This window comes from Tamandua tetradactyla, chromosome 7, assembly GCF_023851605.1.
Source record: "Tamandua tetradactyla isolate mTamTet1 chromosome 7, mTamTet1.pri, whole genome shotgun sequence".
Classification (NCBI taxonomy): domain Eukaryota; kingdom Metazoa; phylum Chordata; class Mammalia; order Pilosa; family Myrmecophagidae; genus Tamandua; species Tamandua tetradactyla.
The window spans coordinates 174,213,356-174,228,370 of NC_135333.1; the positions used below are offsets into that span (position 1 = coordinate 174,213,356).

Here is a 15,015-nt window from a genome sequence, read left to right on the forward strand (position 1 = left end):
CAATGGAAGTCCATTCGAATCCAAAAGTGAAAAGTTTTAGAAAAACAGCTACTCTATGTTCTTGTTTTTTGTTGTTGTGTAGGATGTATATTTTTGGTGGCTGGGTTCCACATAAAGGGGAAGATACTGAGGCTTCACCTCATGATAGTGAGTGGAGATGTACCAGTTCATTTTCTTACCTAAATCTGGGTGAGTCCTTTTTTTTTTTTTTAAGGATTTATTATTGGAATTAAATGTATTAACAAAATAGTTTTTGTTATTTTGTTGTTTAAGAGCAGGAAGATTAGTCACGGCTGTTTCTGTCTTTGTAGATACAGCGGAGTGGACTACGCTGGTGTCAGATTCTCAGGAAGATAAAAAAAATTCAAGACCAAGACCACGAGCCGGGCACTGTGCTGTTGCAGTTGGCCCTCGGCTGTACTTCTGGAGCGGAAGAGATGGGTATAAAAAAGCACTGAACAGCCAAGTTTGCTGTAAGGACCTTTGGTATCTTGATACTGGTAGGTAAGAGTTAAGAATATTTTACGAATATATTTGTCCTTTAGGTAAATGTTCTAGTTTGCTAACTGCTGGAATGCAATATACCAGAAACAGAATGGCTTTTAAAAAGGGAAATTTAATAAGTTGCTAGTTTACAGCTCTAAGGCTGAGAAAATTTCCCAATTAAAACGAGTCTTTAGAAATGTCCAATCTAAGGCATCCATCCAGGGAAATATAACCTTCATTCAAGAAGGCCAATGAAGTTCAGGGTTTCTCTCTCATCTGGAAAGGCACGTGGCGAGCATGGCATTGTCTGCTAACTTCTTTTCCTGGCTTCCTGTTTCATGAAGCTCTCTGGGAGGCATTTTCCTTCTTCATCTCCAAAGGTCACTGGCTGGTGGACTTTTAACAGTTTAACAACCACTCTTGACTAAATCACATCATCCAGGAAGATGATCTGATTACAGTTTCAAACATACAGTATTGAATAGGGATTACTCTGCCCTTATGAAATGGGATTTTGATTAAAACATGTCTTTTCTAGGGGACATACATCCTTTCAAACCAGCACAGTAAATAAAGTCTCAAATAATATAAGTCTTTTGAGACTTACTGTAAATGCTACTGCTTCTCTTTCCCATAATTAAAAATGAAGGGAAGAGATAATATATGGAGATACTTCCTCCTTCAGGAGGTAGAACTGAATTCTCCTCCCTCTTGAGTGTGAGCTGGATTTCGTGACCTGCTTCCAAAGGACAGAGTATGGGAAGTGCAGTTTCTCTGTGCAGTGGAGGAACCTAGCAGACACCATCTTAATCACGTGATCAAGGTTAACATCGCTAGTGGTGGCATGTTAATAACATTTACCCACTGATGAATTGTGACGAGTCACTTCCCCTCTGTGTTTTCTTCCCGAATATCCATAACCCCAGTCTAACCAGGATGAAACATCAGACAGATGCAAATTTGGGAGCAATCCAAGAATGCAATATGGTGTCCTGGTTGAATCTCGGAGTGAAAAAGGACATTAGTGGAATAACTGGGGAAACCTGAATAAAGCCTGTAATTCAGTGAATAGTATTATACCAGTGTTAATTTCTTTGTTTTGGTAAATGCATGATGGGTATGTAAGATAAAAAAACATTAGGACAGACTGGGTAAAGTGCATATAGGAACATTCTTTTATTCTTTACAACTTTTCTGTAAACCTGAAATTATTCCAAAATAAAAAGTTAATTTTTTTTCTTTTACAGTATAAGAGCACTAATTTTTTTTGAAAAATGGAATTCACATCCGGTTTTAATAAATACTTACTGACCAAGAACTATATGCCAGGAATTGTTCTAAATGCTGAGAATACAGCAGTAAACAAGAGTGATAAAAGCAAGTTCTTTCAAAGAACTTAAATTCTAGGGATCATGAGGCCAGAGGGGATTATGGGCAAAAATCAAACAAATTAAAGCAATTTCATTTACCGATAAGCATGTGAAGACAGTAAGACAGAGCCATAAACTAGTGGTAAGAGGCACTGGGAACGTGGGGAGGTGGGGGGAGGGGAAGCAGTGGTGACTGTTTCAGAGTGAGTGGTCAGAAAAGGCCTCTGTGACGAGATGGCACTTGAGCTGTGATCCAGATGGGGAGAAGGGGTGGTCCATGAGCAAAAGCTGGGGCAGGAGTACTGTAGGTCGAGTGGACAGCAAGGATCAAGGGCCCCGCGGTGGGCATTCCTGCCGTGTTTGCAACAGATTTAAGAAAGAGGAGCATGGAGGGGTGAAGGCCAGAGAAGGGGCCTTGGGACACATCGTGTAGGCCCCAGAAGGTCACAGGGGAGTTTAAACCGTGTTGGAGCCCAGTGGTGTAAGACAGGGAGGGTCTGAGGGGCATTTTGGAATGCCCGTTGGCAACTGTGTGGAAAATAAATTGTAGGGGACAAAAGTGCAAGTATGGAGACAAGTTAGACTCTTGCAGGAGTCAGAGAAGTGTCTTATACTATAGTAGTGACAGTGGAAATGGAGAGAAATGGGTAAATTCAGGATAGATTTTGGAATTCTTACTGACAGAAATGGATGCTATATGGCAGTTGAAAGAAACGGGGGTGAAAGATGACACCTAAGTTTTTAGGTTGAATAATTCGGTAGTGGGGAAGACTGAGAGAAGAGGCTTGTGAATAAAACTGAGGACTCCATTTTGACCATGCTAAGTGTGAAATAAGGATGTCAAGTTGGCAGTTGAATGAATAAACAAGTCTAGAGCCCAGTAGAGAAATCATATTTAGAAATATACTATGTGTTGTTGTATCAGAAAAGCAGATAATAGAACACACACTATGACTCCAGTTTTGTTTTGTTTTTAAAGTGAATAAATAGAAAATTCTGGAAGGATACACATCAAAATATTATCTGCAAGGTGAGAGCATACCTTTTCTTAAAAGTTCTCTCTTATCTGTATTTCTACAGTAGCATTAATTGCTTTTGTAATGTAAAAAGTTTAATTTCTTAAAAATTTTTATTGATGAAACAGTGTACAAGCACATACATTCTTAACATACAAAATTCCATATATGGTGTACAATCAGTGGCTTATAGTATCATCACATAGTTGTATATTCATCACCATGATAATTTTTTAGAGCATTTGTATCACTCCAGAAAAAGAAATAAAAAAGAAAAAACTCATACATACCATATCCCATACCCCTCCCTCTCACTGACCACTAGTATTTTCATCTACCCAATATATATATTTTTTAATTTTAACATTTGTTCCCCCTGTCATTTATTTTTAATCCATATGTTTTACTCATCTGTCAATAAGGTAGATAGATAGAAGGAGCATCAGACACAAAGTTTTCACAATCACACAGTCACATTATGAAAGCCGTATCATTATACAATCATCTTCAAGAAACATGACTATTACATCACACCTCTACAGCTTCAGGCACTTCCCTCTAACCTTATACTCCTTAAACTAAAAAGAGGGTATCTGTATAATGCGTAAGAATAACCTCCAGTATAGATAACCTCTTGACTCTGTTTGAAATCTCTCAGCTACTGACACTTTATTTTATCTCATTTTTCTCTTCCCCCTTTCGTTCAAGAAAGTTTTCTCAGTCCCTTGATGCTGAGTCCCAGCTCATTCTAGAATTTCTGTCCTACGTTGCCAGGGAGGTTTATACGCCTGGGAGTCATGTCCCACTTAGAGAGGGGGAGGGCAGTGAGTTTGCTTGTTGTGTTGGTCGAGAGAAAGATAGGCCACATCTGAGCAACAAAAGAGGTTCTCTGGGGGTGACTCTTTGGCCTAATTTTAAGTTGGCTTAGCCTATCCTTTGTGGGGATAAGTTTTATATGAACAAACCCCAAGGTTGAGGGCTCAGCCTATTGATTTGGTTGTCCCCACTGCTTGTGAGAATATCAGGAATTCTCCAAATGGGGAAGTTGAATTTTCCCCCTTTCTCACTATTCCCCTAAGGGGACTTTGCAAATACTTTTTTATTCACTGTTCAAATCACTCTGGGATTTATCGGAACATCATTCTGGTCACATGAAAATATTATCGCGAGGTGAGATTATACGTTTTCTTAAAAGTTCTTCTCTCTTTTCTTAGTAGCATTAATTGCTTTTGTAGCGTAAAATGTTTAATCTTTAAAAAAAAATTTTTACAACTGTGTGCATTCATTGATAATTTGCATGTAGGCAGTTGATATAGAGAATTTCTGTTCCACTTAGAAGTTTAATTTTAAAATTAAAATAATTGAGAAATAAATTGAACAACTAAGTTGAACTAAATGGTTTCTGTAGAATAATCATACTAGCAAGCAGGAAAGAAATATAGAAAATCCAGCTTACTGATATACCTTTGAAATTGGGTGTTATTAAACCGATTAGGTCTAAGACTGGGGTTTCAGTCTCTGAAACTGGATGAAAACTTGTGTATGACTTTTTCTTGGGAGCTATTCCATCATTTTAAGCAGATTTGCTAAGGAATCTTTGGCTTAAATAGGTTAAAAATCATTGCATCTGAGTGGCCATTTTTCTATAAACTTTCTATAAAGGCTTTTACAAAATGCCAATCTAAAAATAATCATAGTCACCAACATAAGGGCAAAATTTGAATTTAGCTTTTTCTCTTGATAAGTTAGCATTAGTTTGGGGCCTGCGGGTGGATGAGGGCTCTTCATCATGCCTTTTTTTTTTTTTTTTAGTTCAACTTTGAATATTTGATAACATTTAAAAGAATAATAATTTTATAAAGCTTTTTATGAAAAAAAATAGCAGTCCTTTGCTCTCACCTTTCCTCCCTTTTCCTTGTTTCATGGTACCTGCTTTTAACTCTGTTAAATGAATTATTACTTACTTCCATATCTCTGTATAACATGCTTATATTGTTACTTAGATATTTTTTCAGGTTAGGCATAATACGCTCGCTTTCTACCATGGGTGTTCAAGTTTTATATCTCTTCTTCCTACTATTCCTTGTCTCTCTCCTATATACGTTCACCATGCCCCATCCTCTTGATATTATTACACCATATTTTTGTTAGATGAGTATTCAGCGTTTATATTATGACTATACAGTCACTATTTACAACTGAGTCATGGAATAATAGTTGTCATTTTTGTTTGTTTATGTTTGTATGTGTTTACCACTAATTCAACTCCTACTCTGTCATTTGTTTAAATCTTCTCTCAGTATGGTTAGATACATCAGCTATTCTGTCAGATTTCATCATCTTGAAGAAATCTCTCCTGCTCCAGTCTGGGATCGTTGCCCTCTACAGATCCAGCACTGCTGCCATCCTGCAGGCTTCCTTCCTTATCTTCCTGGGGATCTCTTGCCTCTCACTTGTGCTGGATTCCATTTCTTGGATCCTTTATATTCCCCTTTTTTAGTTACTTCCTCATTTTTTGTGTAATTCATTTCAGGGGTAGGGTGCATAGGTGATACATTTATTTTGAGATCTTCTGTTGCTTGAAAATATGCTTAGTCTTAATTAGTAGTTTGGATGGAAATAGTTCCCCATTGGAAATCATTACTCTTCAGAATTTTGAAAGCATTGTTGTGTTTGTATTCAAGCTCCTGGTGTATTTTGTTGAGAAATCTAAACCACTGATTTTTGGTCCTTTGACCTTTTTTTCCCTCTCATTGACCTATTGTTCTTAAATTCTACAGTGATGTGCTTTGTTTTTTGTCTGTTTTCAGTCCGTTGTACCGGGTGCTCGTTGGGTCCTTTCAGTCTGAAAATTCATGTCCCTCGGTTCTGGTTCTTGATTTATTTCATTGATTAGCACCCTTCTGGTGTCTGCCTATAACTTCTGTTATATAGGTGGTGTGCCTCCTGGACTCGTCTTATTGTCTGCTTTTGTTTGGGTTTACTTTGAGAAAAATAAACTGGATTCTGATGAGGATCATGAAGAGTTTACATAAGAATAGTCGAAAGAGGCGTAATTATCCTTTAAAACAGGGTCATCAATTTTTTTTCTGTGAGAGCTATATAATATATATTAATATAACTGTGTAATTAATGTCTTAGGCTTTGCAGGCCATATATTCTCTTTTACAACTACTCAGCCCTGCCATTGTGGCATGAAAGCAACCATAGATAATGCATAAACAAATGAGTATGGCTGTGTTCCAGTAAAATTTTAATTACAAAAAGAGATGGGCTGTATTTGGTCATAGTTTGTCAACCCCTACTTTAAAATATATGAAAGGATAGCTATTGGATTTGTTCTGTAAGGATAAAATTATGGGGTTATAGATTTCAGCTCACTATAAGAATAAATTTTCATATGTAACTGGCCAAAGATGGAATATACTGCCTTGGAAATTGGTGAGTTCCCTGATATGCTAGAAATACATAGAAAAAGAGGACAAGATTATTGCAGAAATAATCTTAGGTCATTTTTTTCCAACCATAAGATTCAGTGGTTGTTGTTTGTTTTGGAAATGTTAGTAATATCTAATACCAAGACAACTATTTTGGGTAGTTATAAACTTTAACAGGAGGTTATTAACTTGAGATGTTACATTTTTCCAAAATATGTCCAAATCACCTTTGTTAATGTTGACAGTATTTCTAAGGTATATGTTGTTAGCTAAAAATTAGCTCATAAAATTAAAAAGATTAGAACTTCCTGAGAAGTAAAGTAACATAATCATTATTGTATAATACTTGGTTTTCCCCTCGGCATCTAGATTTAAACATTTTTTATGAATGTGATAATCAAGTAGTTTGGAACTAGATTGCTTTGTTTCTATATTTACTTGTTTGAGGAATTAAATAGATAAATAAGATCAGAACTGTTAACTATTTTCCTTTGACCTACTATAGTTAAGTTTATATGAGTAAACTTTTCCCTCTTGGTAAACAGATGAAATATTCATTGCTGATGTTTTCAAAGCTCCAGCTCTTCACAAACAATGTGGATATATTTACTGATAAATTTAAAACTAAATGTACAATGTGGATATTGTTCTTTAGAGAAACCACTGGCACCATCACAAGTACAGCTAATCAAAGCCACTACCAACTCTTTTCATGTCAAGTGGGATGAAGTGCCAACGGTCGAGGGCTATCTTTTGCAGTTGAATACAGACTTGCCGTACCAAGCTGCATCACCTGATTCTACAGCAGCACCAAATATGCAAGGTAAAATAGTTTAATTGCTTGAAGAAAGCATGTAAGCACAAATGCTTTTTTAAAAATACCCTGCAGAAAAGTCTATAATCAGGTCTGGCTTAAGAAATTTTATATGTTGGTTCTCACATAGTAAATTTAAAATGTTGAGATTCAACTCTGAAACTTGACTCCTGGTATCATTATGATGTGGCGGAACAAATACACAAATAGAATAGAATGTTTTTCCTTCAGTTCATTTTGATGCAGCTTCTTAATCAGATATGCTACTTGACTCCAGGAGGTAGTTTTAATTAGCTTCCAAAAATATTTTGGCTTTTTTCCAGAAGTATTTTTAACTTAACAGGCACTTGGAAAGCAAAAGCAAATATGTTTCTCCATGTCCTTCCAGTCAATTAATAAAGCAGACTATTAAGAAAACAGATAAATTTTGATAGAGAAAATACTTTTTTTAATCCTTAATATGTAACTTTTTAAAATATTTGCTTATAAAAGATTTTATTGGAGCTAATTTAGAGCGCATTAGTCTGAATTTTCTCATCTCCACAGGAGTCAGGATGGATGCTCACAGAGAAGGCAGCAATAGCATCGTTCCCAACAGTGTAAGTTTAAACATCTATGATGGTAAATGAATGTTTATGGTTATGATCCCAGTTGTTATTATGGATTCTATCATTTTACCTTTGCACAGGGGTTCTCAGTCCTGGCTGCACATCAGAATCACCTTTGAGATTCTCTTTTTAAAACTCAAATTCCCAAGCCCTTCCCCAAATCTAGTGAAATGTAATTGATTGGTGCACACACAGCTGTTTTTAAAGAAAGCTCTCACATCCTTGTAAAGGTAGCCTGAATCAGGAACTCCCAGTCAAGAGATCGAGGTCTGTCCTCATTTCACATTGTATCCAAGGCTAATGCGTTATAATTTATTCTTACTTTTTATTCAGTATTTTGAAATCGGTATTTTGGCTTTTCTAAATGTCTTTCACACACTTACTTTAAATTTCTAAAGGAGTACTTTTAAAATGTGTATGAAATATATATTTTTTCCTATATTTTTTGTTTACTTAAGAATATGGGTTGCTAAATTGAGCACCTGTGATTCTTTTAAAATTCAAATTTTAGCGCTCTGAATTTGTGAGGTTGTTTTTTATGTATGAAGCATTCCGCAGTAGGTCTTTGTGGAAACCAGTGAATAAGCTTACCAAGATTCACTGTTTTTGTCTGGCAAACTGCTGTATTTATCAACAGCAGAATTCTTTTCAAAGAAGGTGGTGTGGGTACAGACTCCCGTGTCCTGAACATCGCTGAAGACAAGTAATAAGTAGAAAAAGCTATACAGTATGTCAGGAAGGCCGTATAGCAAAAAGGCTCATGCAGTTTATTTGTGAGCAGTTTCCTCAGGGCTTACTTTAAGTGACATACACATACATATATTAACTACGTATTATTATATTATGTACGTGTGTGCATATGCATATACATATATGTATGTGTGTGTGTGTCACAAATCTAGATGGTACTACAAGGTTTATAATGAAAACCAATAGTTTCTTACCACATTCCTCTATGCCTCTGATTCCTGCTCCCTAGAGGCATCTACTTTCAGCTATTTAAACTCTTTCAGCTTTCTTCTGGAATCTACCTTCATATTTCTAAATAAAATCCTTATGCTCCCACTTCTTGACTTTACAGTTTTAGATCAGTTGTCTTCAACAATGGAAGAGGAAGATTTAAAAGATCTCTCCCCTTTCCCTTCCCACATCCATCAAATTTTTTAATAATAGACTTTAGTTTTTAAAGCAGTTTTAGATGTACAGAAATACTGGGCAAAAAAGTACAGAGTTCCCATACACACCTTCCCCAAGACAAGTTTTCCTATTATTAACATCTTTCATTAGTATTGTACATTTATTACAACTGATGAACCAATATTGATACATTATTAGTAACTAAAGTTCATAGTTTACATTAAGGTTCACTTTTTGTGTGAGACAGTTCTGTGGGTTTTGACATATGCATAATGCCATATATCCACCATTACAGTATCATATGGAATAGTTTCACTGCCCTGAAGATCTCCTATCTTCCACCTATTCATCCTTCCCTCCCTTCCCCGGAATGCCACTGATCTTTTATGTTGCTGTAAGTTTTGTCTTTTCCAGAACATCATGTAGTTAGAATCATACAATATGTAGCCTTTTCAGATTGTCTTCTTTCATTTAGCAATGAACACCTAAAGGTCTTCCATGTTTTTATGGCTTGAGAGCTCATTTCTTTTTAATGCTGAATGATATTCCTGTAAGAATGTACCACAGTTTATCCATTCAGCTATTGAAGAACTTCTTTGTTGCTTCTAAGTTTTGACAATTATGAATAAAACTGCTATAAACATTTGTAGGCAGTTTTTTTGTGTAGACCTAAATTTTCTGCTCGTTTTGGTAAATTACAAGGAATGCAATTTCTGGATTATATCCTGAGATAAAGTTTCTTGGTAAGAAAGTTCTGTCTGTCAAAGTGGCTGCGCCATTTTGCATTCCCACTATCAATGAATGACAGTTCCTCTTGTTCCACATTTGGTATCAGTGTTTTGGACTTTAGCCATTCAGATGGGTGTTATTCTTATCTCATTAGTATTTTAATTTGCAATTCTCTAATGATATATGGTGTTAAGCATCTTTTCATATGTTTATTTGCCATCTATTTTCTGCTTGGTGAGGTGTCTGTTCAGACCTTTTGCCCATTATTTTAATTGGGTTGTTTCTTGTCTTGTTGAGTTTTAAGAGTTCTTTGTGTATTTCTTTGTATGTTTTGATATAAGTCCTTTATTAGATATTGTTTTTGTTTTTGTTTTGCATGGGCACAAGAAATCCAACCTGGGTCTCCGGCATGGCAGGCGAAAATTCTGCCACTGAGCCACCATCGTACCTCCCTAGATATATGTTCTGCAGACATTTCCTTCTAGTGTGTGGCTTCTCTTTTCATTGTCTTAACAGTGTTTTTCACAGAGCAGAAGTTTCCCATTTTAATGAAGTCCAATTTATCAATTTTTTGTTTCATGCCTCATGTTTTTAGTGTTATATCTAAAAAGTCATCAACAAGCACCCAAGGTCACCTAGAGTTTCTCCTGTGTTATCTTCTAGAGGTTTTATAGTTTTGCATTTTCTGTTTGGGTCTGTGATCCATTTTGAATTAATTTTTGTGAAAGGTATAAGTTCTGTAGTTAAACTCCTCTTTTTTCTTTTCTCTTTTTTTTGGTGGATATCTACTTATTCAAGCACTGTTGAAAATACTTTCCTTTTTTCCATTGAATTGCCTTTACCTCTTTGTCAAAGGTCAGTTGACAATATTTGTGTGAGTCTATTTCTGAGTTCTCTATTTTGTTGCCATTGATCTATTTGTCTATTCTTTTGTCAACCCTATAGGATCTTCTTTTTTTCTCACCTTTTTTTATTTAAGAAAACAAGCAATACACTTAGAACCACCAAAAATGGATCTTAGTTAACCATAGGCATATTTAAATAAAGTATCCATATAATCATTGTAAAACCTGTGTTTGCAAAGTAAGTTTCATAAACCAATTTAAAATTAAGGCAACAAGGCAAAAATCTGTGAATTCAGATAGCAAAGTTCTTAAGCTCTAAATATTAAATACTATCTTAGATACCATTTGAGCAGCTGTGAAAACTATGAATTTTCTCAAAACATCAAGTAGAAAGTTCTTACAGGTATCTGTATTGCCATAGTAATGACTTATGTTACTAAGCATTTTCCTGATTTTAGAAAAATAGGAAGATACGAATGTTTTTACAATTAATGTATGAAAATCTTAACCATCTAAAATGGATATCTTAGCTTATCCATAGGCATATTTAAAAAAATATAAGTAATCATCATAAAGCCTGTTTGTACAATATGTTTCATAAACTAATTTAAAGCAAGGAAGGAAAAAAATCTAGATATAGATATCAGAGTTTCTTAAATTCTAAATTTAAGCACTATCTTAAATACCAGTTGAGTAACTATCAAAACTGTGTGCGTTCTCAAAATATCAAGTAAGAAATTCTTATAAATATCAACTTTGCTGTAGTAATAAGCTGTATTACTAAAGTTTTTCAAATTTTTGATTTCAGAAATCTACAATATCTTAATCACTATAGCTTTATAATAATGCTTGAAGTCAGAGAGTAATCAGTCTTCCAACTTTGTTCTTTTTCTTGAGTCTTAGGTTGACCATTCTGGGTTTTTTTGCCTTTCTATATAAATTTTAGAATACATAAAATAACTTGCTAGGGTTTTGGTTCAGATTGTGTTGAACCTATTAATCAGGTTGAGAAGACTGACATCTTAACAATGTTTGATCTTTTATCCATGAAATGGAATATCTCCCTGTGGATTATTGATTGATTGATTGATTGAATGGGCAAGCACAGGGAATCAAACCCGGGTCTCTGGCATGGCAGGTGAGAATTCTGCCCCTGAGCCACCATCACACAGACCTCTCTATTTATATCTTTCATTTTGCTCATCAGAGAGTAGTAGTTTTCCTCATATAGGTCTTGTGCATATTTATGCCTATGTATTTTGATGATTTTTTTGGTGCTAATGTAAGTGGTGGTGAGTTTTTAACTTCAAATTCCAGTTGCTTACTGCTGATATATATTGGAAAACAGTTGACTTTTTTTTTTATGCTATATGGCGCAGGTCACATTTCTTTCTTTTTCCATGTGAATATCCCCTTATTGCGTCACCGTTTGTTGACTTTTTCTTTTTTGGTTTGGTTTTTTATTCATTTGTTTTGCTTGTTTGTTTGTTTTGGAAAGTGAATGAGCCCGGAATCGAACCTCGGTCTTCCACATGGCGAGCGAGAATTCTCCCACTGAACTATCCTCACACTCCCCAGCAGTTGACTTTTATGTATTATTAACCTTGTCTTCTGCAGCCTTGGTATAATCACTCATTAGTTCCAGGAATTTTTTGTGCATTCTTTGGGATTTTCTACATAAATGATATCATTTGCAGACAAACACAGTTTTATTTTTTCCTTCCTAATTTGTATAACTTTTTATTTCCTTTCATTTCTTTAGTTTTTCTTACTTATCATTAATTCATGCTCGAATTCTCCAACAAAATTATAATACTCCTTTGAAAATATTCAGACATATAAAGGTAGTACCCTTTTTTTTCACCTCCTTGGGACCATCCCTCCTGGAGCCCTCTGTCTTAGTGCTCTAGTCTGCTCTAGTCTGTATTGTTTTTTCCCTAGACATGTTGTACAGCTGTCATCTTGGCACTTCCATTTGTTTCATCTTAGGAATTCCTTTTATCTCTTTCCTGTGTTAGAGTCCATGCTCCCTGGATCTCCTTTCTTCTTCTTGGTGGTTTCTCTTATTTTGCTGGATTATCCCTTCCAGTAGTTTCCTAAGAAAGGGTTCATTAAAGGTCAGCTTTTTAAGGTCTTGCATATCTGAGGATGTCTTGGTCTATTCACATTTTGTTGTCATCTTGGCTGGGGCATGGTTCTGTATCCTGGGGGATGGAGTTCTCTATGCTCAGAAATTTAAATGTGTTTCCCTATTTTACTGTCTTTTAGGCTTCATTGATGCTCATGGGAAGTCTGATTCCACTTGGATTTCTGACCCTTTATATGTGGCCTGTTTTTTTTCTTTATATCTCTGGTATTCTGAAATTTCAACAATAGCATGCCTTGGGGTGTAATATGTCTTCATTTGTTGTGCAGTACACTCAGTGGGCTCCTGTCATTTTGGAAACTCGTGGCTTTCATTACTAATTAGTTCTTCCCTCCATTTTCTCTTTTTTTCTTCTTTCAACTCCAATTAATTGTACTCTGATTTTACTTCTTACCTCCTGTTTTCATTTTGTCTATTGTACTTTCTGAAAAATCTCTTCACTTTACATTATAAATCTTCTACCAGTTTTTAAATATATTTAACCATATAATTTCTAAAAGCTGGATCTTATTCTTTGTTTCCTTTATAGCATCTTGTTCCTGAATATAACATGTTCCCTTATCTCTTTAAGGGCACAGATTAATGCTTTTAAAAACATTTTTTGGAGTTTTATTCAGCCTCTGCAATATTTTTCTTTCAAGTTATTTATTATTTATTTTTATTTTGGCCTTTCACATTGACACTTTCATCAAATGTCTGGGTGGCTGTCCTTTCATGTTTAAAATGAGACATTAAAAATGCTTTCGAACCTGTACACAGAAAATTATAAAACATTGCTGAAAGAAATCGAAGACCTAAATCAGTAGAAAGACATTCTGTGTTCATTGATGGGAAAGCTAAATGTTGTTAAGATGTCAGTTCTATCAAAGTGATCTACAAATTCAATGATCAAAATTCTAGCAACCTACTTTGCAGAACTGGAAAAGTTAGTTAACAAATTTATTTGGAAGGAAAAGGGGCCTTAAATAGCCAAAAACATTCTTAAATAGAAGAATGAAGTGGGAGGACTGATACTTCCTGACTTTAAAGCTTACTATAAAGTCACAGTGGTCAAAACAGCATGATGATGGCACAAAGACAGACACAGTCATCAGTGGAGTCAAATTAAGAGTTCAGAAATAGATCCTCAGACCTAGCGTCAGTTAATCTTTATTTTTTTATTTCCTTGATACTTGCACTATTTATTTAGAATTTTTTTTTTTTTTTTAACATGGGCAGGCACCGGAAATCAAACCCGGGTCCTCTGGCATGGCAGGCAAGCATCCTTGCCTGCTGAGCCACCGTGGCCCGCATTTATTTAGAATTTTTTAAAAAATCACTTTATGGGTCATGCTATATTTGATCCCTCAGATCATTCAGCCACTGAATGTAACAGCTCATTAAGTTGAGCAATGGAGGATAAAATCAGGCCTTCTGAGCCGGAGACCAGGGTTCAATTCCTGGTGCCTGCCCATGCCAAAAAAAAACCCAAAATCAGGCCTTCTGAAATGACCCTTAATCTTTAGTTAACGAAACTGTGTGCTGCTGCCTGATGAAGGTGGCAGAGGTGCGTGTGCCTGTTGGCCGGGAGGCGGCGGAGCCCAGAAGTGGCTCTGTGACACAGATGCATAGGTGGGCAGCAGAGCAACCAGGAGACCAGGACTCAGACACCAGAGGTGCAGGTGCTGGCTTAGCCAGTGTGGCATATGCACGTTGCAGAGAGGTGAAAATGCGGCTGTGGAGTTAAACTACCTAACCCCAGAAGTTCCTTCACTTCTTGAAGCTTTGTTTGCACATTCACTCAAATGGAATGGCAGTGGTTTCTGTCCTGCAGGTTTGTTGTCTGACTTCTAACGAACACACAGTAAAGGTTGCTCTTCCTGTGGATAAGGCTGGAGCTGTTGGGCCTGGGATGGGGGGCACCTTGCTAAGGTGTTTATGCCCTGTTGACCTTTACATAGGGCAATTTTTCATATAGGCCCCTGGGCTACCTGTTTTCCTACTACAAGTGAGCTCAGAATGTTTTTTTTTCAATTCATTTTTTAGTATATGGTTGCTTTTGCACTGTAATGGCAAAGTTGAGAAATTTCAACAGACCATTCAGCCTGCAAAGCCTAAGCTATTTTGTTTTATTATTGTGAAAAATAACATGTATACAAAAAAGCAATAAATTTCAAAGCATAGTGCAACAATTAGTTGTAGAAAAGATTTCAGAGTTTGGTATGGGTTACAATTCCATAATTTTAGGTTTTACTTCTAGCTTCTTCAAGATACTGGAGACTGAAAGAAATATCTATATAATGATTCAGCAGTCATACTGATTTTTTAAAACCTATTTTCTCTGTTATAATTCTACCTTATCCTTTGATCTTTCTCCCAATCTTTATGGATTTGGGTTATGCCCATTCTAACTTTTTCTAGTTGGAAAGGCCTGTTGATAATATGGGA

At 35.8% G+C, this 15,015-nt stretch overlaps 1 protein-coding gene across 5 annotated transcripts in view; it reads left to right on the top strand.

The window, feature by feature from the left end:
* Window positions 1–15,015, top strand: part of HCFC2 (host cell factor C2) — a 78,633-nt gene that overhangs the window by 9,023 nt on the left and 54,595 nt on the right. For all 5 annotated transcript variants that reach the window (XM_077111854.1, XM_077111855.1, XM_077111856.1 and 2 more), the window contains exons 6-9: window positions 83–189; window positions 312–500; window positions 6,965–7,132; window positions 7,670–7,722. In XM_077111854.1, the coding sequence (XP_076967969.1) occupies window positions 83–189; window positions 312–500; window positions 6,965–7,132; window positions 7,670–7,722 (517 nt within the window). The remainder of the gene's footprint in view (window positions 1–82; window positions 190–311; window positions 501–6,964; window positions 7,133–7,669; window positions 7,723–15,015) is intronic.